Here is a 24,788-nt window from a genome sequence, read left to right as displayed (position 1 = left end):
GGCCAGACGGAAGCCACTCCTGAGTAAAAGGCACATGACAGCCCGCTTGGAGTTTGCCAAAAGGCACCTAAAGGACTCTCAGACCATGAGAAACAAGATTCTCTGGTCTGATGAAACCAAGATTGAACTCTTTGGCCTGAATACCAAGTGTCAAATCTGGAGGAAACCAGGCACCACTCATCACCAGGCCAATACCATCCCTACGGTGAAGCGTGGTGTTGGCAGAATCATGCTGTGGGGATGTTTTTCAGTGGCAGAGATTAGTGAGGATTGAGGGAGAGATTAACTGAGCAAAGTACAGATAGATTCTTGATGAAAACCTGCTCCTGAGCCCTCAGGACCTCAGACTGGGGTGAAGGTTCACCTTCCAACAGGACAATGACCCTAAGCACAAAGCCAAGACAATGCAGGAGTGACTTCTGGACAAGTCCCTGAATATCAATTAATGGCCCAGTCAGAGCCCGGACTTGAACCTGATCTAACATCTCTGGAGAGACCTGAAAATAGGATCTGCAGAGAAGAATGGGAGAAACTCCCCAAATACAGCTGTGCCACGCTTATTATTATTATTTTAAAATTACATTTATTTAACTAGGCAAGTCAGTTAAGAACAAATTCTTATTTACAATGACGGCCTACCAAAAGGCAAAAAGGCCTCCTGCGTGGACGGGGGCTGGGAATAAAAAAAATGAAAATAAAATAAAATAAACATATAGGACAAAACACACGTCATGAAAAGAGAGACAACACAACACTGCATAAAGACAAACCTAAGACAACAACATAGCATGGCAGCAACACAGGACAACAACACAACATCGTGGCAACACAAAATAGGGTACAAACATTATTGGGCACAGACAACATGGTCCTTCTGTAGCTCAGTTGGTAGAGCATGGCGCTTGTAACGCCAGGGTAGTGGGTTCAATCCCCGGGACCACCCATACGTAGAATGTATGCACACATGACTGTAAGTCGCTTTGGATAAAAGTGTCTGCTAAATGGCATATATTATTATTATATATATTATATATTACAACAGCACAAAGGGCAAGAAGGTAGAGACTACAATATATCACGCAACACAGCCACAACTGTCAGCAACAGTGTCCATGATTGAGTCTTTGAATGAAGAGATTGAGATAAAACTGTCCAGATGTAGTGTTTGTTGCAGCTTGTTCCAGTCGCTAACTGCAGCGAACTGAAAAGACGAGTGACCCAGGGATGTGTGTGCTTTGGGGACCTGTAACAGAATGTTACTAGCATAACGGGTGTTGTAGTAGATATCTCAGATAAGGGGGAGTGACGCCTAAGACCATTTTAAAAATAACCCACAACCATTGGGTCTTGCGACGGGTCTACAGAGATGACCAGTTTACAGAGTAGTATAGAGTGCAGTGATGTGTCCTATAAGGAGCATTGGTGGCAAATCTGATGGCTGAATGGTAAAGAACATTATCCGCTCGAGAGCACCCTTACCTACCGATCTATAAATTACGTCTCCGTAATCTAGCATGGGTAGGATGGACATCTGAATTAGGGTTAGTTTGGCAGCTGGCGTGAAAGAGGAGCGATTACGATAGAGGAAACCAAGTCTAGATTTAACATTAGCCTGCAGCTTTGATATGTGCTGAGAGAAGGACAGTGTAATGTCTATCCATACTCCCAAGTACTTGTATAAGGTGACTACCTCAATCTCTAAATCCTCAGAGGTAGTAATCATACCTGCTGGGAGAGGGGCATTCTTCTTACCAAACCACATGACCTTTGTTTTGGAGGTGTTCAGAACAAGGTCAAGGGCAGAGAAAGCTTGTTGGACACTAAGAAAGCTTTGTTGTAGAGCATTTAACACAAAATCTGGGGAGGGGCCAGCTGTGTATAAGACTGTATCATCTGCATATAAATGGATGAGAGAGCTTCCTACTGCCTGAGCTATGTTTTTGGTGTAAATTGAGAAAAGCATGGGGCCTAGGATAGAGCCTTGGGTTGCTCCCTTGGTGACAGGCAGTGGCAAGGGCAGAGAAAGCTTGTTGGACACTAAGAAAGATTGGTTGTAGAGTGTTTAAAACAAAATAGCATCACACCCAAGAAGACTCAAGGCTGTAATCGTATCCAAACGTGCTTCAACAAAGTACTGAGTAAAGGGTTTGAATACCTAAGTAAATGTGATATTTCAGTTTTTAGTTTTTAATACATTTGCAAAAAAAAATCGAAAAACCTGTTTTTGCTTTGTCATTATGGGTTATTGTGTGTAGATTGATGAGGAAAAAACTATTTAATCAATTTTAGAATAAGGCTGTAACGTAACAAAATGTGGAAAAAGTAAAGGGGTCTGAATACTTTCCAAATGCACTGTATGTAAAATACTTGCAAATACTTGAGGTTAGTTTGAAGCTTGTCCAGTGTACGATGGAACGATTGAAATAGTCTCAAAAAGTAAGTGCTAGTGTTTGTGGCAATGTATCACTTTCACCCATCTATATCCTAAACCACACACACACCACACTCTGAACAGGAGCTCTAATCCTAACAAAATGGTATGAAATGTCCCATCTTTTCAGTCTGAGATTCTCCATCACCTACTATGACAATAAAACACACTTTACAGATAATGAACAGACTATAGTGGAGCTGCAACTTTAACTTTGTTTTACTGAGAAATTATTAATGGCCCTAACAACAAATACAGACTGATAGCAAGCACAAAACAGGCACAGGCTGTAGGTAGCCTATAACTGACTTACATTTGATTTAACCTTTTAAGAAGTGATTAAGTGCTACCACCGAAAAGGCAAGTAAAACAATAGGAACAGAAGACTCTTCTCTCAGGGGATTCTGAAATTGTCCGCACCGTTGATTGTTGGCGTTTTCTAGAACTTTGATGTCAAATTGGCAATGACTTCAGGACACACAGGCTGCAGGACCATGGACAGCGCCCGCAACCAACGGGAACGTGTGGCGGTTACTACCGCACAAAATAACATGAGCCTATCACTGATACTATCACAGCACTGCACTTAGCCTAAATCTTGTTAGATTTTAATCGAAGTAAATTGAGAGTCGGCAGCATATGGAAGGTGTAGCCTGCTGTAGTCCACTTGTTCTGTAATGTTCCAAGGACCCGGGATAGCATAGCACAGACCCTGTGAGGACGTGCTGTTCACTGGCGCAGACGTCAGCTGTGAAAGTGGTACAGCAATATAAACACTGACGGGGCGAGTCTTGTCCAGCGGTGCGTGTGGATTCTGAGTAGACTACCACACGGTGGAGCACAGCCCCCTCAAACTTTGTGCTGGTTTTAAACCCTGAACTGGAAAACAAAGTTATACATTCCCAACGAGCGCGCGGCCTATTTTGATCCACTTTTGGAAAACAAATTCCCCAGAGCAACAAGTGAATCTGCCATCCACTTTAATATATTGTTAGCCAACTCAGAAACCCACATTTTTCCAACTTTCCTAAAAATGCCAAGCACAAATTAGCTCTTGTGCAATCCACTGCGCGTGCTTGTGTAGCGAAAACGGATTGCGATGATCGTGTCCAACGTGAGCTTCAGCGGCTGCACGAGGGCCAATAGCGCGCTGTGTACTGGTGCTGCAGACAGGCACCTGGAACACAATTTATCCCGCACCACTCTCAGCCCGACCGGGAACCTGATAGTCTCAGTGTGTTTGGGCTTTATTGGCAGCTTCGGATTCCTCAACAACCTCCTGGTTCTCGTCCTCTTCTGCCGTTACAAGGTGCTGCGCTCGCCTATCAACCTGCTACTGATTAACATTTCATTCAGTGATCTGCTGGTGTGTGTGGTGGGAACTCCGTTCAGTTTCGCGGCAAGTACACAGGGAAGATGGCTCATAGGAGAAAGTGGGTGTGTATGGTACGGCTTTGCCAATTCACTATTAGGTAAGTGTACTGTAACTTTGCTTCATTAATGTTTGGTTACGTTTAAAAATGTGGTTTTAAAAGAGCTAGTCTACCCTAGATGTGGTGTGCACTTTTGGAATCTGGCCAGCACAATGCGTAAAGAGGGGACAGCCTATGCTTGGTAGTATTATTTTATAATTTAATTTGAATGTTACAATTGCACGTCGATAGGCTTCTTACGATGGTTTGCAGGTCAAGGTTAATGATGGGTCAGAAATCTTGTCGCAAAATCCCTTCTGAAGTCTGTCACTCATTTATTTGTGATAGCTAAAATATTCAAAATAAATGAAATACCTTAACTTGTCATAGACATTTTCAAAACAGGCTAGTAAAAAAATATCTCTGGTCGATCAATCTGCATTATGTTGTTCATCATTGTAAGTATAGGCTACAGTACATGTAAATAGCTCTTCCGTCCACTGGCGTCCATATACATTAAAGGACTCATCATATTTGCAAAAAGCGTTTAGACATTTTGTCTAGTCGTTATAACTGTTTAATTAAAGCGCCCCTCCGAACGTATCGCGAGTCATATACTGTATGTTATAAGTCTGTTCTAATGGTTTTCAGGAACTGTCAGGAAGGCTACTATCAAAGTTGCCATGAAATATGTTGACTTCAAAGGATAATGAAAAGGCATTTGAGGGCACCGGCAGGTCGCTGTCATGTACTCTCACCGACCTTGCATTTTGGTTGGATGACTGTGCAAGACATATTGTAAAGTCGACAATAGACTCACCATAGGCCTCTTTGCCAAGAATCATATACAACATTATAATACTCAAAAGATACTTAAAGCTTCAGTCACAATCAGCTGTGGGTGTTATAACTGTCTATTTAAGCAATACGGCCCGAGGGTGTGTGGTATATAGCCAATGCAGGTGCCTGGACACAGCCCTTATCCGTGGTATATTGGCCATATATCACAAATCCCCGAGGTGTCTTATTGCTATTATAAAGTGAATACCAATGTAATTAGAGCTGTACAAATACATGTTTGGTCATACCTGTGGTACAGTATACTGTCTGATATACCACATCTGCACGCCAAATCAGCATTCATGGCTCCAACCACCCAGTTTATAATTACTGATAAAACATGCTGTGTGATAGGTTCGCTGTCTACCAGATATTCAGGATACCCTTGACTTAATGTCATGTGATTTCAAGCCAGTTGAATTGTGCAACATTATCAGTTCTGTGATGCTGTTTCACTCCCTCACAAATGTCTGGAGTTTCCCTTGATTATTTGGTTGAGATCTGTGCCATGCTGGCTTAGTCTCATGGGATAAAATGTCTGCTGATGTAAATACTCCAGTCTGGCTTATTCAGAGATATCAGTCAACCTCTTTGTGTTGTTGGTTTTTACAGTTGTTTTTGGAGTTGGGCATCCTCATAACTCTCCCCAAAGCCCAACTCTCTTGCTGCCTTGCACATTAAACTGTCCAAAGTGCATTAGTCCATCCAACCAGGCCTCAATAGGCTGTACAGGAAGAATCATCTATATTCCTGCGATCTGTTTGCCAATAAAAACAAAAGTTTAATTCAACTGGGTGTATTTGTGGCTGCTCATGTTGTTCTAGGTCGGAGCCGGTTCCCCTTCTCTTTTAATAACATCTTGGGCTCTCTGTTACCTTAATACAACAGTATTGAGCAGCTATAGCTCTCGTTAATAGCCTCCGTTAAAAAACCCACGAGCATACACGTTTTATATTTGTCCAGACCTGCATTGATACCAATTGGCACCATTTTGAAAATAAATGTCACGTGTCAATCCAGTATGGCACATCTAAACCAGTTTTTAGCTGCCCCAAATCACAGCCAATACTAGTCCCTTTCGTGATGACCAACGTTAAAGGCTGTACTGTCAGCCCGACATGCGGTCACAAAGAGATATACGTGTTGGTTTTCCATCGGTCCCTTGTGATGAAGCGATGCAGGGCGGTGCAGAGACATTCAGAGGGAGGCAAATGCTCACGGTCTCAAAATTGCACATTCAACTTTGTACCATGAATCTAGTATTTGCCATCCAATTTAGATGAAATGTTTCATTAAAAAGTCTTCCACACTGGTTTGCCTAGAAATGCTTCCTAGGTAGTGGCAGTGAGCCACGGTGAACAACAGAATACAACCATCACCATTGTCCTGTTAAATATACAGATGCGTTTTCCATAAAAAATGATTTTGAGTGATACTCCAGCAGGCTGTAATTAATGTGTTATTGGGAAATGAGAAAGAAACTTGATATAGTTCGAAAAATGATGTTCTCTCGTCTTCAACAGCTTTCTTCTGAAACTCGAAAAAAGTGATTTTCTGTGGCGTTGTGGGCAGTATCAGAACACATTTACAAATTTCTTTGATATAGGAACATTGTTAGTACATCCCTTCAGGCTACATTGGTGGTTTCTTTGTGACATTGTTAAAACGTTTTATACTCGCAGAACACTCTTGACTTTTTCTCTTCTCAAATAGTTTTATGCCTCCAAATTGAAAGGAAGCTCACACACCATCATACCAGCTCCTCAGAGATGTATTAGTAATTTTGGATGGGATTTGGTATTTCATTGTGATCATTTCAGACACACTGAAGCACGTCTCTTAGTCTCGCTTTATTGCTTTCTAGGTTACCAACTATATCTCAGAGATATTCGTGGTTTCGCATCGCTTAAATTAGCCTCTGAAATGGTATCTCAGGCAGCGTTTACACAGGCAGCCCAATTCGGACATATTTTCTACAAATTGAGTTTATGACCACTCACATAAGATCTTTTTCAGAGATATTTTTCTGATCTGATTTTTCCAATTAAAAAATACCAATTAGTGAAACAAATATAAACACAGCCACAGTGCCATCCGCAAGGAGACAATTTACTAAAACTCTTTGACAAGTATTTGGCATCTGAATCTGAGGCACGGAGTGTGGTAGCGAAGCACTGTTGCTTAGCTACCACAACAAGGCTCCTTATTCCGTCAGCTGTGGCTAAGGAATTACTGTACAAGTCACAGAGTCACTGCTGAAGTGATTATTTCTCTGTTTCAGTGTTAGGGACTCAGGCTGGTTTTATGCAGGCTTGTCAGGAAAATACTCAGAGGAGGAACAATGTGTCATACATCGTCAGCATGTGTCATACATCATCAGTATGTGTCATACATCATCAGTATGTGTCATACATCATCAGTATGTGTCATACATCATCAGTATGTGTCATGTGTCAGTATCATACATCATCATGTGTCATACATCATCAGTATGTGTCATGCATCAGTATGTCAGTATGTGTCATACATCATCAGTATGTGTCATACATCATCAGTATGTGTCATGCATCGTCAGTATGTGTCATACATCGTCAGTATGTGTCATACAGGTATGTGTCATACATCATCAGTATGTCATACATCATCAGTATGTGTCATACATCATCAGTATGTGTCATACATCATCAGTATGTCATACATCATCATCAGTATGTGTCATACATCATCAGTATGTGTCATACATCATCAGTATGTGTCATGCATCATCAGTATGTGTCATACATCATCAGTATGTGTCATACATCATCAGTATGTGTCATACATCATCAGTATGTGTCATACATCATCAGTATGTGTCATACATCATCAGTATGTGTCATACATCATCAGTATGTGTCATACATCATCAGTATGTGTCATACATCATCAGTATGTGTCATACATCATCAGTATGTGTCATACATCATCAGTATGTGTCATACATCATCAGTATGTGTCATACATCATCAGTATGTCATACATCATCCGTATGTGTCATACATCATCAGTATGTGTCATACATCATCAGTATGTGTCATACATCATCAGTATGTGTCATCATCAGTATGTGTCATGTCATACATCATCATCAGTATGTGTCATACATCATCAGTATGTGTCATACATCATCAGTATGTGTCATACATCATCAGTATGTCATACATCATCAGTATGTGTCATACATCATCAGTATGTGTCATATGTGTCATACATCATCAGTATGTGTCATACATCATCAGTATGTGTCATACATCATCAGTGTCATACATCATCAGTATGTGTCATACATCATCATCATCAGTATGTGTCATACATCATCAGTATGTGTCATACATCATCAGTATGTGTCATACATCATCAGTATGTGTCATACATCATCAGTATGTGTCATACATCATCAGTATGTGTCATACATCATCAGTATGTGTCATACATCATCAGTATGTGTCAGTATGTGTCACATCATCAGTATGTGTCATACATCATCAGTATGTGTCATACATCATCAGTATGTGTACATCATCAGTATGTGTCATACATCATCATCATCATCATCAGTATGTGTCATCATCATCATCAGTATGTGTCATACATCATCAGTATGTGTCATACATCATCAGTATGTGTCATACATCATCAGTATGTGTCATACATCATCAGTATGTGTCATACATCATCAGTATGTGTCATACATCATCAGTATGTGTCATACATCATCAGTATGTGTCATACATCATCAGTATGTGTCATACATCATCAGTATGTGTCATACATCATCAGTATGTGTCATACATCATCAGTATGTCATCATCAGTATGTGTCATGCATCATCAGTATGTGTCATACATCATCAGTATGTGTCATACATCATCAGTATGTCATACATCATCAGTATGTGTCATACATCATCAGTATGTGTCATACATCATCAGTATGTGTCATACATCATCAGTATGTGTCATACATCATCAGTATGTGTCATGCATCGTCAGTATGTGTCATCATCAGTATGTGTCATACATCATCAGTATGTGTCATACATCATCAGTATGTGTCAGTATGTGTCATACATCATCAGTATGTGTCATACATCATCAGTATGTGTGTCATACATCATCAGTATGTGTCATACATCATCAGTATATGTGTCATACATCATCAGTATGTGTCATACATCATCAGTATGTGTCATACATCATCAGTATGTGTCATACATCATCAGTATGTGTCATACATCATCAGTATGTGTCATACATCATCAGTATGTCATCAGTATGTGTCATACATCATCAGTATGTGTCATACATCATCAGTATGTGTCATACATCATCAGTATGTGTCATACATCATCAGTATGTCATACATCATCAGTATGTGTCATACATCATCAGTATGTGTCATACATCATCAGTATGTGTCATACATCATCAGTATGTGTCATACATCATCAGTATGTGTCATACATCATCAGTATGTGTCATACATCATCAGTATGTGTCATACATCATCAGTATGTGTCATGTCATACATCATCATGTGTCATACATCATCAGTATGTGTCATACATCATCAGTATGTGTCATACATCATCAGTATGTGTCATACATCATCAGTATGTGTCATACATCATCAGTATGTGTCATACATCATCAGTATGTGTCATACATCATCAGTATGTGTCATACATCATCATGTGTCATGCAGTCAGTATGTGTCATACATCATCAGTATGTGTCATACATCATCAGTATGTGTCATACATCATCAGTATGTGTCATACATCATCAGTATGTGTCATACATCATCAGTATGTGTCATGCATCATCAGTATGTGTCATACATCATCAGTATGTGTCATACATCATCAGTATGTGTCATACATCATCAGTATGTGTCATACATCATCAGTATGTGTCATACATCATCAGTATGTGTCATACATCATCAGTATGTGTCATACATATGTGTCATACATCATCAGTATGTGTCATACATCATGTCATACATCATCAGTATGTGTCATACATCATCAGTATGTGTCATACATCATCAGTATGTGTCATACATCATCAGTATGTGTCATACATCATCAGTATGTGTCATACATCATCAGTATGTCATACATCAATCATACATCATCAGTATGTGTCATACATCATCAGTATGTGTCATACATCATCAGTATGTGTCATACATCATCATGTCATACATCATCAGTATGTGTCAGTATGTGTCATACATCATCAGTATGTCATACATCATCAGTATGTGTCATACATCATCAGTATGTGTCATACATCATCATGTGTCATCATCAGTATGTGTCATACATCATCAGTATGTCATACATCATCAGTATGTGTCATACATCATCAGTATGTGTCATACATCATCAGTATGTGTCATACATCATCAGTATGTGTCATACATCATCAGTATGTGTCATACATCATCAGTATGTGTCATACATCATCAGTATGTGTCATACATCATCAGTATGTGTCATACATCATCAGTATGTGTCATACATCATCAGTATGTGTCATACATCATCAGTATGTCATACATCATCAGTATGTGTCATACATCAGTATGTGTCATACATCATCAGTATGTGTCATCATCATCAGTATGTGTCATACATCATGTGTCATACATCATCAGTATGTGTCATACATCATCAGTATGTGTCATACATCATCATCAGTATGTGTCATACATCATCAGTATGTGTCATACATCATCAGTATGTGTCATACATCATCAGTATGTGTCATACATCATCAGTATGTGTCATACATCATCAGTATGTGTCATACATCATCAGTATGTGTCATACATCATCAGTATGTGTCATACATCATCAGTATGTGTCATACATCATCAGTATGTGTCATACATCATCAGTATGTGTCATACATCATCAGTATGTGTCATACATCATCAGTATGTGTCATACATCATCAGTATGTGTCATACATCATGCTGATAGGAGAGAATCACTTTTGGGGACCAAAACAGAAAGTATACATATAATGTACAAAAATGTTTATATGTTATAGGTATCAGAGATAAATATCTTGATATGCGCAATAGAGTGTGAAGCAAGAGTCCACACTCGTCAGCACCCACACTTTTAGCTGTGTGACGGAAAATACTGACCAGGGATAACCTCTCACATCAGAGCCAATTCAGAGTTGAGTTAAGCGTGCAACACTCAGAATTTTGCTTAAATCATTAATTCATGTCAATGGAAGACTTCCTCAGAAATGTGTGTTGAGGCTAGAATCCTTAGTTGCAACATCCATTTTTGGACTTATAAATTAATTATAATATACCCATTGATTCTTCAAAAATATAACTTCTAAATGCCTCATGAGCTTAGATAAACTGTCACACCCCATCAAAACCTAAAATATGAGCTTGTTTAACCCCAATGTTTGTAAACAATGTAAATGTAAACAAACACCATAGTAGCACCAAAAGATGGTTAAAGCTGCAATATGTCACTTTTTTGGGCAACCCGACCAAATTCACAGTGACATGTGAGATATAGATCGGTCATTCTCATTGAAAGCAAGTCTAAGAAGCGGCAGATCTGTTCTATGTGCTCTATTTCTATGCTTCCCATTTTTAAGTTTATTTTTTGAGTTTACTTTAGGGTTTTGTACACCAGCTTCAAGCAGCTGAAAATACAATATTTTTGTTCATGGAAAATATATTTCACAGCATGTCTAGAGGGTAAAATGATTCTTTACGTCATACTTGCTTGTTTTGTCACAAACTGAAATTAGGCGAACTACGGTATTAGAATTTTAGCAACCAGGAAATGGTGATTTCTGCATAGTGCATCTTTAAAACAATATTTTTTTTACATCATGGATGGTCAGTCCTTGCATCCAAAGCTCTGTCTATGAATTTGAGAGTGGTTACATTTCTCCTGGCCTATCCCTCAGCTTTTTTCTAGCATAACTAGCACGACTCAGGAAATGACCCAGATGCAGTCACAGGAGGCGGATAGTCCAGTTCTCAGAATATTTATAATAATAAAGGGGCAGTCAAAGGGCAGGGTGTCAGAGTCGTGTGTATAGGTGGCAGGGAAGTCAAGCGCAGGAGAAGTGTAATGAAGGTATTTAATATCAAATAAACTAAACGTACTCCAAACACTAAATGTAAACAATAAACAAAGTGGGTACGAGGACCTGTTGCACACCAATACAAACTCAATACAACACTGAATAACAAACAATCTCTGACAAAGACAAGAGGGGAAACAGAGGGTTAACTACACAACAGGTAATGAATGGGATTGAAACCAGGTGTGTAGGGAGACAAGACAAAACCAATGAAAAATGAAAAATGGATCAATGATGGCTAGAAGACCGGTGACGTCGACCGCCGAGCCCTTCCCGAACAAGGAGAGGCTTCGACTTCGGCAGAAGTCGTGACACAGGGAGAGGTTTGTAATCCAAGGCAGAGTCAATAAGGGACAGAACGTCAGGCAGGCTCAAGGTCAGAACAGGCAGAAGGGACGGAACCGGGACGACTAGAAAACAAGAAGTTGAGAACTGGAGAAATGGGAAACACGCTGGTAAGACCTGACAAAACAAGACGACCAGGCAACGGACAAACAGAAAATGCAGGTATAAATACACAGGGGATTATGGGGAAAAATATGAGACACCTGGTGGGGGGGTGGAGACAAGCACAAGACAGGTGAAACAGATCAGGGTGTGACTAAAACGTAGGCGGGATGACGGCATTCCGTCCTTTAGTTGATGTTGTGAGTTGACCAGTTTAAGGGTTGGGGTCAATTCCATTTCATTTCCAGACAAATCAAGTACACTGAAATTTCAATTACAATTCTCTTTAATCCTTTTCAGTTAGGAAAATGTTGAATTTGGTTTACTTTCTGAATTGACTGTCATGCAGGTGAAAGAGGACCCAAAAGCGACTTAACAGAAACAGAGTTTATTTAAGTCCAAACAGGGAATAACAGAAATCCTCTAGTCTGTAGAGGGGAATAACTGGAGAAGCGGCCACAGACTGCAGGTCGCTTCGGGTAGGCGCAGGCCGTAGTTGACAGAGACACCTGCTCACACGCAGCATCTGATGAAGGCAAAAAACACGACAGGACAGGGCGATACACAATCACAGCAAAAACACGACAGGACAGGGCGAAACGCAATCACAGCATGGTGAATACTAAACAAGGAACCGACGGGACAGGAACGGAACACAAAGGAATAAATAGGGACTCTAATCAGGGGAAAGGATCGGGAACAGGTGTGGGAAGACTAAATGATGATTAGGGGAATAGGAACAGCTGGGAGCAGGAACGGAACGATAGAGAGAAGAGAGAGCGAGAGAGTGAGAGAGGGAGGGGGAGAGAGAGGGATAGAAGGAGGGAAAGAACCAAATAAGACCAGCAGAGGGAAACGAATAGAATGGGGAGCACAGGGACAAGACATGATAATAAATGACAAACATGACATTGACTGGAATTGAAATGGAATTGACCAACCCTGCTAGCCATAGTAAGATTACTAAAATTATTTTTTACAATCTGTTAAACAGTTGAATGTTGCATACATCAGTCTTGCCCCTGGACCTAAGCTGCCATTATTGTAGATAAGTGATGTCTGTAATGACTTTAGAATCTGCTGCCTCGACTTAATGACTTTAGAACCTGCTGCCTCGACTTAATGGCCTGAGACCACAGCAGGTTAAACACTGGAAAACATTATTATAGTCACATCTTTCATGTGACTTGCTTAGTTAGCAGGCTGGCCTCCCATTGAGCCAGTCCAACTCTTCTTCTCTTGCTTAGTTAGCAGGCTGGCCTCCCATTTAGCCAGTCCAACTCTTCTTATCTTGCTTAGTTAGCAGGCTGGCCTCCCATTTAGCCAGTCCAACTCTTCTTCTCTTGCTTAGTTAGCAGGCTGGCCTCCCATTGAGCCAGTCCAACTCTTCTCCTCTTGCTTAGTTAGCAGGCTGGCCTCCCATTTAGCCAGTCCAACTCTTCTCCTCTTGCTTAGTTAGCAGCCCCGGCCTCCCATTTAGCCAGTCCAACTCTTCTCCTCTTGCTTAGTTAGCAGCCCCGGCCTCCCATTTAGCCAGTCCAACTCTTCTCCTCTTGCTTAGTTAGCAGCCCCGGCCTCCCATTTAGTCAGTCCAACTCTTCTCCTCTTGCTTAGTTAGCAGCCCCGGCCTCCCCTTTAGCCAGTCCAACTCTTCTCCTCTTGCTTAGTTAGCAGGCTGGCCTCCCATTTAGCCAGTCCAACTCTTCTTCTCTTGCTTAGTTAGCAGGCTGGCCTCACATTGAGCCAGTCCAACTCTTCTCCTCTTGCTTAGTTAGCAGGCTGGCCTCCCATTTAGCCAGTCCAACTCTTCTTCTCTTGCTTAGTTAGCAGGCTGGCCTCCCATTTAGCCAGTCCAACTCTTCTCCTCTTGCTTAGTTAGCAGGCTGGCCCCCCATTTAGCCAGTCCAACTCTTCTTCTCTTGCTTAGTTAGCAGGCTGGCCTCCCATTTAGCCTGTCCAACTCTTCTTCTCTTGCTTAGTTAGCAGGCTGGCCTCCCATTTAGCCAGTCCAACTCTTCTCCTCTTGCTTAGTTAGCAGGCTGGCCCCCCATTTAGCCAGTCCAACTCTTCTTCTCTTGCTTAGTTAGCAGGTATCATTCCATCTTGTGTGGGACAAACCGTATAATACCAGAACATTTACTTTATTACATTTTTTTGTGTGAAAAACAAACACACAATGCATGAGGGATTAACCCAAGATGGGGGAACTGCTCAAGTGAATTTAATCTTATTACGTTAATTTAAAAACATTTCAGATCACATTTATTTTGAGTTTATTAGATTTAGCTGGCCTCTCTGATTACACCGGGGTCCTAGTTAAAGAAGAAAAGACGTCCTACGAGTTGGTGTCCCACTCCATAAGGCCCTATTTTTAATAATCAGTCCCATGTCAATTACATGCTAGCGAGGTGGCACAATCTTGGGCAAAGGCATCTGCTTTGCCAACCAACATAACCTATTTACAAAAAGTCCAAATGAACCTTAAATAAGATTTGCGTTATGCCCTGAGGGCCAAGGACAGACGCCGGGTTGGTTACTCCACATAATGACAGGAATATTAGATCTCGTATTCGCTGTCACTCTGTGTGAGTCATGGATAAAACAGAAATTATTTTAGAGTAATTCTATTTGATTTGAGTAATTTGATTGGCTGTATACAGCTCTCCATCAGCGGAGCATCAGTTTAATTAGACGGTTTGTTGTTGGATTAGATGGTTTGTTGTTTGTTTAGATGGTTTGTTGTTTAATTAGACGGTTTGTTGTTTGTTTAGACGGTTTGTTGTTTGTTTAGACGGTTTGTTGTTTGATTAGACGGTTTGTTGTTTGATTAGACGGTTTGTTGTTTGATTAGACGGTTTGTTGTTTGTTTAGACGGTTTGTTGTTTGATTAGACGGTTTGTTGTTTGTTTAGACGGTTTGTTGTTTGATTAGACGGTTTGTTGTTTGTTTAGACGGTTTGTTGTTTGTTTAGATGGTTTGTTGTTTGTTTAGATGGTTTGTTGTTTGATTAGATGGTTTGTTGTTTGTTTAGACGGTTTGTTGTTTGTTTAGATGGTTTGTTGTTTGATTAGATGGTTTGTTGTTTGATTAGATGGTTTGTTGTTTGATTAGATGGTTTGTTGTTTGTTTAGATGGTTTGTTGTTTGTTTAGACGGTTTGTTGTTTGTTTAGATGGTTTGTTGTTTGATTAGATGGTTTGTTGTTTGATTAGATGGTTTGTTGTTTGATTAGATGGTTTGTTGTTTAATTAGATGTCACTGGGGTCCTGGTGTCAGTGCACGGAGAAGATACTGGGCACTTTATTTTTAATGGAGTATCTGAATGTCTATGTATAGAAACCACGAGATACAGTAAGTATTTATTAGTGCCATTTAATATATATATATATATATATATATATTGCAATTTCAGAACTCATAAATCCACAAATCCCACAGGCCCAGATGGGTCAAGAATATCAATGAAAACATACCAAGTTTGAATTGATAGCCTCATTGTAGCAAGCAAACCCACAATGTAGCAAGCAAACCCACAATGTAGCAAGCAAACCCACAATGTAGCAAGCAAACCCACAATGTAGCAAGCAATCCCCACAATGTAGCAAGCAAACCCACAATGTAGCAAGCAAACCCCACAATGTAGCAAGCAAACCCACAATGTAGCAAGCAAACCCACAATGTAGCAGGCAAATCCACAATGTAGCACACAATGTAGCATGCAAACCCACAATGTAGCATGCAAACCCACAATGTAGCAAACCCACAATGTAGCAGGCAAACCCACAATGTAGCAAACCCACAATGTAGCATGCAAACCCACAATGTAGCATGCAAACTCACAATGTAGCAGGCAAACCCACAATGTAGCAAACCCACAATGTAGCAGGCAAACCCACAATGTAGCAAACCCTCAATGTAGTATGCAAACCCACAATGTAGCATGCAAACCCACAATGTAGCATGCAAACGCACAATGTAGCAGGCAAACCCACAATGTAGCATGCAAACCCACAATGTAGCATGCAAACCCACAATGTAGCAGCTGTGATCGTACAGTATGAGGTAAACATGTGACTAAAATCTCAGAGCTTTGCCTGCGGCTCAGATAGCCAACAGCTGTATATTACACATGTACTCAGGCATGAATGTAATTTATTAATACTGTGAACCAGCGTTAACAACCTGCGCTGCCACAGCCCAAGTACATTATCCCCCATTGCCTTTATAAGCTGAGGAGAACTATACAGGAAAAAAGGTCTGGTCCATATTTTTTAATTAGAGGACTGGTTGTGTCTGCTTCACTGCTGTTGGAAATCAATGGCTGTGAAGGACATCCTCATGGATCATTTCCACTTCAAAGTAAATGACAAACAAGACAAAGAAGATGACGGGGGTCAGGTTTCGGGGTGCAGTAGCAGGAAGTGTGTGCATTGACAGGTTTTGCGGCATCAATTTGGCGGTAGGTTGCCCAGTGGTTAGAGCGTTAAACCAATTACTGAAAAGTTGTTGGATCGAATCCCTGAGTTGACAAGTTCAAAATCTGTTGTTCTGTCCCTGAACAAGGCAGTTAACCCACTGTTCCCCAGTAGGCCGTCATTGTAAATAAGAATTTGTTCTTAATTGATTTATGTCATCTCGCTCTTTGTTAAATAAAATATAAATCATTGCTGGTATAATGGGCCCTCCTGCATAATGTCTAAAAGCTGAATTCTGCCCCTTTGCTACTGTATGTAGAGTGATCACCCTTACATTTTCCATAGTACATTGGAATCTCTCTTTGCAAAGTAATAGCAACCGAAATGAATGCATTACAGTTGGAAGCCAGCATACACAGCATATAAACTACCGTATACCACGGTCTGTACAAAACATGTACTTTTACTACTCTAATTACGTTGGTAACCAGTTTATAATAGCAATAATTTACCTTGGGAGTTTGTGGTGAGATAAGAACAGGTCTTAGCCGTGGGGTGGCAGGTAGCCTAGTGATTAGAGGGGTGGCAGGTAGCCTAGTGATTAGAGGGGGTGGCAGGTAGCCTAGTGATTAGAGGGGGTGGCAGGTAGCCTAGTGGTTAGAGGGGTGGCAGGTAGCCTAGTGGTTAGAGGGGGTGGCAGGTAGCCTAGTGGTTAGAGGGGGTGGCAGGTAGCCTAGTGATTAGAGGGGGTGGCAGGTAGCCTAGTGGTTAGAGGGGGTGGCAGGTAGCCTAGTGGTTGGCAGGTAGCCTAGTGGTTAGAGGGGTGGCAGGTAGCCTAGTGGTTAGAGGGGAAGGATTAGTGGTTAGAGGGGGTGGCAGGTAGCCTAGTGGTTAGAGGGGGTGGCAGGTAGCCTAGTGGTTAGAGGGGGTGGCAGGTAGCCTAGTGATTAGAGGGGGTGGCAGGTAGCCTAGTGGTTAGAGGGGGTGGCAGGTAGCCTAGTGGTTAGAGGGGGTGGCAGGTAGCCTAGTGATTAGAGGGGTGGCAGGTAGCCTAGTGGTTAGAGGGGTGGCAGGTAGCCTAGTGGTTAGAGGTAGCCTAGTGGTTAAGGGGAAGGCAGGTAGCCTAGTGGTTAGAGGGGAAGGCAGGTAGCCTAGTGGTTAGAGGGGGTGGAGGTAGCCTAGTGGGAGGGGTGGCAGGTAGCCTAGTGGTTAGAGTGTAGGGTGGCAGGTAGCCTAGTGGTTAGAGTGGGGTGGCAGGTAGCCTAGTGGTTAGAGTGTAGGGTTGGCAGGTAGCCTAGTGGTTAGAGTGTTGGGCCTGTATCCAAAAGGTTGCTGGTTCAAATCCCTGAGCTGACAAGATACATTTCTGTCTTTCTGCCACTGAACATGACAGAAATATTTCTTGTCAGCTCAGGGATTGTGGTAGTGTGGTATATTTGATTTACCTTTATTTAACTAGGCAAGTCAGTTAAGAACAAATTCTTACTTAGTGTTCCTAGGCTGTCATTGTAAGTAAGAATTTGTTCTTAACTGACTTGTCTAGTTAAATAAAGATAAATCAAATATACCACTCCACCTTGTGCTTCATTACTTAACTGCATAAGCACTCCCACTGCTTTGTCTGCCTTTTGTTCAAACACCCCAAAGGTAAACATGTGTTTGAAGTCAGAAGTGTTGTCTGTGATGTTGTCCTGCCCTCCCTTTATGAACTTCTGTATTGGCCCTGTTCAACATATTCTGAGCACGTGTCTGTGTTTTGGTTCCAAGGCATCGTGTCCCTCATCTCCCTGGCCGTGCTCTCCTACGAGCGTTACACTACCATGATGGGTCCAACCGAGGCCGACTCCACCAACTACCGGAAGGTAGCCTTGGGCATCGCTTTCTCCTGGGTCTACTCACTGATGTGGACCCTGCCGCCGCTCTTCGGCTGGAGCCGCTACGGCCCTGAGGGGCCCGGCACCACCTGTTCAGTGGACTGGATGGCCAAGAGCGCCAACAATATCTCGTACATCATCTCGCTCTTTGTTTTCTGCCTCATCGTCCCCTTCCTGGTCATAGTCTACTGCTATGCTAAACTGATGCATGCAATCAAACAGGTGAGTAGGACAACGACACTTGTTTTCTTAAATTAATGAATTAACTCATAAAACAGTGGCTATTGCACACATAACTGTGTTACAGTGCACATTATTAAATGCATGGACTATTTCTCAGCCGTGCTGAGTTGCAGATACAGAGACATACAGTATGTTATCACCATCGTGGCCCTTTCTAGACCTCCCCCTCCTTACTTAGAACGATAGACTCTGTGGGGTATTTTTGCAGCAACTTTACTGTTGCAGGAACTTTACCACCTGCCTTAAAATGCCTTAAAAAAAATTTCAACCAAGTTCAGCTGTTAAATACAGTATATGGAATAAACCACAATTGTGTCTCGCCTGCAACCATTACGTATGTTACGATACTTCCAATACACTAAATCATGATGAACTACAGCAAGTCCTGTTTTCACTTCCACACTCATCTCTGACCGGGGAAATATGAGCAGACAAGCTGTAAAGGCAGCGCTGTCGCTCCGGGGAGGTCTCTCTCTCTCTCTCAGTGTATCTCGCCCTGCTCTGATTTCTTCCCAGGAGTACAGCTCGCTCAACTGTCAGTGCATCATGTCTTAAAATGATAAACACTCAGCGGCTCTTCAACAACCATGAGGAGTGATGTGCAGCCATGAATAATAACCACTTTCCATTATTTTAATAAGCATATCCCTCCCTCCTTTCTTTAAAAAAATGTTATTTCTTCTCAAATTATTCCCTGTCAAGCAAGTACTTGACCAATAAAGCAGAGAAGCTGACAGCGTTGAATTCCCCAATCTACTAAAGTGCTCGTCTTTGGTCCGAGCCACACGAGGATAGCGAAATCGATTCATCTATTTTAAGCTGTGACAGGCTCCACCATCTCTACCTTATCAATGATAAATAGCCACTCACCGTAGGGGAGGTGAGGGAGGGACATTTGGAATGATGCAGCTTACCCATTGTCGGTGTTAATGTATTTTTTTGTCGAACCCTTTCCACAGAGGGTGCTACATAGAACCCAAAATAGTTATACCTGGAACCAAAAGGGTTCTACTTGGAACCAAAAAAGGTTCTCCTATGGGGACAGCCGAAGAATCCTTTTGGAACCCTTTTTTTCTAAGAGTGTAGTACCCTGAAACCTACACCAAGTCACCCTGTATCATCGATTTAAATCAAATCAAATGTTATTCAAATCAAATCAAATCATATTTGTCACATGTGCCGAAATCAACAGGTGTAGACCTTACAGTGAAATGCTTACGGGCCCTTCCCAACAATGCAGTGAATGTGATATTTGATTGATCAATGCCTATGGATACCATGTAATATCCAGTAGTACCCTTGCTTTTATTTTTCCAAAGACAGGCTTGTCTGTAGATACTCATGTAGCTAACACTTCAAATGGAGAGCATACCTTGACAATAATCTGTTAAAATACAACACTTTCCGAAAAATGAGTTCCAAAAGTTCTTTTTCAGTTCCAACTATTTTGGGTTCCATGTAGAACCCTCTGTGAAAAGGGTTCTACCTGAAACCCAAAGGTTTCTCCAAAGGCAGGGGTTGGAACTAGGGCTGTGGCAGTCACAAAATTGAGTCAGGGTGATTGTCATGCAACTAACTGCCGGTCTCACAGTAATTGACTGTTAATTAACATAAACACACGTAGCATCTCCTGGCTTCCACACATTGCCTACAAGCCACTGATGCAGACTTTTGGAACATCTACATTTACAAAAGTCTAGTAAAGCCATGTAATATAGCCTAACCCTTCACAATAAATCAATTATTTATTTTAGGTCTAAAGAAGCATAATATGAAGAAAATGTTGTTCAGAAGAACTGAATAGCATACTCTGAGTTGTCCTTATGTTAGGTCCTGATGGCTGTGGGCTACACTAGTTCATTTAGCAGGCAAGATTTGTTTAGAATTCTGTGGCATTATATTATATATTTTTTTATAGTATGAAGAATACAATTGAACAGAGCTGAATAAAATAGAAAGGATATTTTCTCCAAAATATTTGAGGGAGTGTTGTCACGCGGGACTAGGTGTGTGTGTGCAGGAATCAGACGCAGAGAGAGAGTAATGGAGTAAAGTGCTTTACTATTGCACACCAAACTGATAAGCCCAATACAATACAGGGCACAGGACACTACAGACAACCCAAAACCACAGGGTGTCCAGTATAGAAAATAAAATACACTACGACCTAATATGTACACACATAACAAAAGACAATCCCGCACAAAACAAGGGCGGGTCAAACTACTACATGTAGGGAAGCTAATTAAACTAAAATACACTCAGGTGAAACTAATAAGACAAAACCAACAGACAAACGAAAAAGGGATGGGTAGTGGCTAGTAGGACGGTGCCGACGGCCGCCGAGCACCGCCCGAACAGGCAGGGGAGCCAACTTCGGCGGAAGTCGTGACAGTCAGGGTATTTCAGTCAATGTGTCACGTTCTGACCTTTATTTCCTTTGTTTTGTAGTTATTTAGTATGGTCAGGGCGTGAGTTGGGGTGGACAGTCTGTTTGTTTTTCTATGATTTTGGGATTTCTATGTTTCGGCCTAGTATGGTTCTCAATCAGAGGCAGGTGTCGTTAGCTGTCTCTGATTGAGAATCATACTTAGGTAGCCTGGGTGTCTCTGATTGAGAATCATACTTAGGTAGCCTGGGTGTCTCTAATTGAGAATCATACTTAGGTAGCCTGGGTTTCACTGTTTGTGGGTGTTTGTTTCCATGTCTGTGTTTGTTCGCGTTTATTGTTTTGTATTTAATTTAGTGTTCAGTTTATGTTTTTTAAATAAACAAGCATGGACACTTACCACGCCGCATCTTGGTCCGATCCTTGCTACACCTTCTCTTCAGACGAAGAGGAGGAAAACCTTTACACAATGTGGCTGACGCAACAGATCAGAACGTTTAGCTTTAAATGTTGATAAACTATGAGGCTTTTGTCTTCACATTTTAAGTGGAGCAATACGCACATGGCAGCTCCAGCTCCATGAGTGGGAAAACACCATTATCAAAAGTGACCGCAAATAACACACTGTCGTTGTTAGAACCTTAATATCACAAACATCATTTGTTTTGTAAGTAGTTTTAAGAGGACATGTTACCCCCCCCCCCTTCCCGTCATTCACCACCATGTCAATCACTAGCAATTAGTCTGCACAGCTGATGATGGTCCATCGAAACTACAACTAAACCATATCGGGAAAAACATTTTCACACATATAATAATAGAGTTTAGCCTAAAGACAAGATTAAATTGACCATAGACTAATGGGTGAGAATATTATCAATTGTTAAATCGTATATATGAAGAATCTGATGAACAGCAGAGCTTGGAATTGACGCGGGGAAATGAAACAAGTAAGAAACTATAAAAAAATATCAGAAAGAGCTGCAGTTTTTCAAATCACCTTGCCAAACACCTCTTACAAGTGACACCTTGAGCTCTATTTCAAAATAGAATTACTGCGATTACATACGCTCACAACACTCAAAGCACAGCAGTTTCTTAAGACATGCATGTAGCAAATTAATAATAAATTATCTTTGTAATGATGCCTATTTTATGGATTTGAATACTTGTTGGATTTGAATGATTGTGGTGTTTTTAGATTTTTTTGTTGCAGCTGTGTAGCATGTGAGAGAGATAGAAGGGAGCCAAGTCATGCAGGGATTCGTTGTTTGAGTAGAAGGATTTTAAAGTTGATTTTGATTGGAGGTCAGTGGTGGAGGAGTGTGGGTGTAATGTGCTCTCAGGATTTAGGGCGGGTGAGATGTCTCGCAGCTGAGTTCTTGATATATTTAAGCAATAGTCCATGCATGAGGTAATGAAGGCATGTATAAGGGTTTCAGCAGCTGAGTCTGTAAGGGAGGGGTGGAGTCTGGTGATGTTCTTGAGAAAGAAGGCAGATTTAGTGATGGTTTTAGTGTGGGCATCAAAGAAAAGATCCTTCACCTGAGAGGCAGGGCAGCAGTCGAGGTCAAACTCCTCAACTCCTCTCCTTCTTCAGGAGAGATCTGGGTGCCAACAACATGGCCTCTGTCTTATTGCCATTGAACTTCAGAAGGTTTGAGCTCATCCATGATTTTATTTATTTTAGGAGGTTGATGAGTGACGACGGGTGGAGGTCAGTGGTGGATTTGGAGTGAAAATAGATTTCTGTGTCATCAGCGTAACAGTGCAAATGGAGACCGTGTTGGCGGATGATTTGGCAGGATGTAGATAATGAAAAGGAGAGGCCCTAGGACTGAGCCTTGTGGGGGACAGGAGCAGACATGAGCATGGGTGGATTTGAAACTGCTGCCGGTCTGACAGCTAGGACATGAACCAAGGCTGTTCCGGTGATTTCCAGAGTCTTTTCCATTATTATTATTATCATTATCATTATCATTATTCCAAGGAGGATATAATGGTAAACAATGTCAAAGGAAGTGTAGAGGTCCAGTAGGATGAGAAAGTAGTAATAGATAGTTGGCCACTTTGACCAGAGTTTCCGTGCTGTGATTGTGACCCTAACGCCTGATTGAAGACGCTCAAAGAGGTGATGTGAAGTTTCCATTTGCTTTAGAGGGTGAGTCGTGTGTTCAATTTCAAAATCGAACCTTTGCACCAGACACTTCTTCTAGATCTGACAGGTATGAGCAGTTATTAGGCTGGGTCCAAATGTCCCATTCAGAACTTTTAATATCTATACAAACTGTTACTGACATATACAAGTTGATTTACATTTGTTGTCATGATGAAACCAATTTAGTACTACATAGCCAATAGAGCACGTTAAGATACTGTCCTATATATCTGTCCTATAATGCAATTCAATTCTGAAGCTTTGTGACAGCCAGTTGTGCAGACTGACGTCGATTGCCAAATGTGATGGCCAATAGTCAGCCAGAGGTAGACCAGAGATGCCACATGTGCCAGTTTTGTCTCTGACAGGTGCACACGATGACCGACATGCACAGCCACTATCAGTGCTGCACCAGAAACAACCAAGTTCGCCACAAAGGCTGCTAGAGAAGAAAAAAAAACAGGGAAATTATCAGGAAGTGGCTGTCTTGTTTTTTTCTGTTTTTTTCTTTGTAATTGGTTTATATCGCAGTTGTGTGGTTTGAGGGAGTGACAAAAGGCTGCAAGCTTTTAGGATTTGATTAGATTTAATGTGATTTAGATTTACAGCTGTTATTATAGTACTCTGCTGTTTCATAACAGTGACATGGAATGACGTTCCCAGTGGCCTCCTGCAATTGAGCCCCTTTCCACCCTCCATATTTTTTGACAGCATCACACTCACTTTGATTGTCTGAAATACTGTAATTGGTCCCCCACTCACTTTGTGATGCGTTGCTGAAGGGTTCGACCCTCTCCTCCACTCCCTCCTCCCTATTGGGTGCAGAGCTTCCAGTTGCTTGATAATATGGCTGTTATAACCAGAACGGGTCCCAGGACGTGTGTGTGTGTGTGTGTGTGTGTGTGTGTGTGTGTGTGTGTGTGTGTGTGTGTGTGTGTGTGTGTGTGTGTGTGTGTGTGTGTGTGTGTGTGTGTGTGTGTGTGTGTGTGTGTGTCTCAGGGGACTAAACGAAAAGCAGTGAAGCAAAGAGTGTGTCTGTTTTGAAGGTGTGCAAGTGTATGAAATTGTACCTGCTTTGGGGGATTGGGCGAAGTGAGCCCTTTGGAGAGCTGTGTGTGTGTGTGTGATTTTGTATTACATGAGGCATTAGTAATGAGGAGATTCTTGATGCCTGATGCCATTTGGAAGCTATGAGAAGAACCGTCCTAGTGAATGTAATTTATTACTGATGTGAAATGACACACACACACACACACGCACACACACACACACACACACACACACACACACACACACACACACACACACACACACACACACACACACACACACACACACACACACACACACACACACACACACACACACACACACACACACAGAGAGTACTCATAAAAACAAATGA

At 41.5% G+C, this 24,788-nt stretch overlaps 1 protein-coding gene across 1 annotated transcript in view; it reads left to right on the top strand.

Annotated features, from left to right (window-relative positions):
• The first annotated feature begins 3,530 nt into the window (after positions 1-3,530).
• LOC124040691 (pinopsin-like) overlaps positions 3,531-24,788 on the top strand; it is a 58,814-nt gene continuing 37,556 nt past the window's right edge. The window contains exons 1-2 of the mRNA XM_046357766.1: positions 3,531-3,903; positions 18,487-18,815. Coding sequence (XP_046213722.1) covers positions 3,531-3,903; positions 18,487-18,815 — 702 coding nt within the window. The remainder of the gene's footprint in view (positions 3,904-18,486; positions 18,816-24,788) is intronic.

This window comes from Oncorhynchus gorbuscha, linkage group LG08, assembly GCF_021184085.1.
Source record: "Oncorhynchus gorbuscha isolate QuinsamMale2020 ecotype Even-year linkage group LG08, OgorEven_v1.0, whole genome shotgun sequence".
Taxonomy (NCBI): domain Eukaryota; kingdom Metazoa; phylum Chordata; class Actinopteri; order Salmoniformes; family Salmonidae; genus Oncorhynchus; species Oncorhynchus gorbuscha.
Note: the sequence above shows the minus strand (reverse complement) of the source record. Positions and strands in the feature narration are given on the sequence as shown.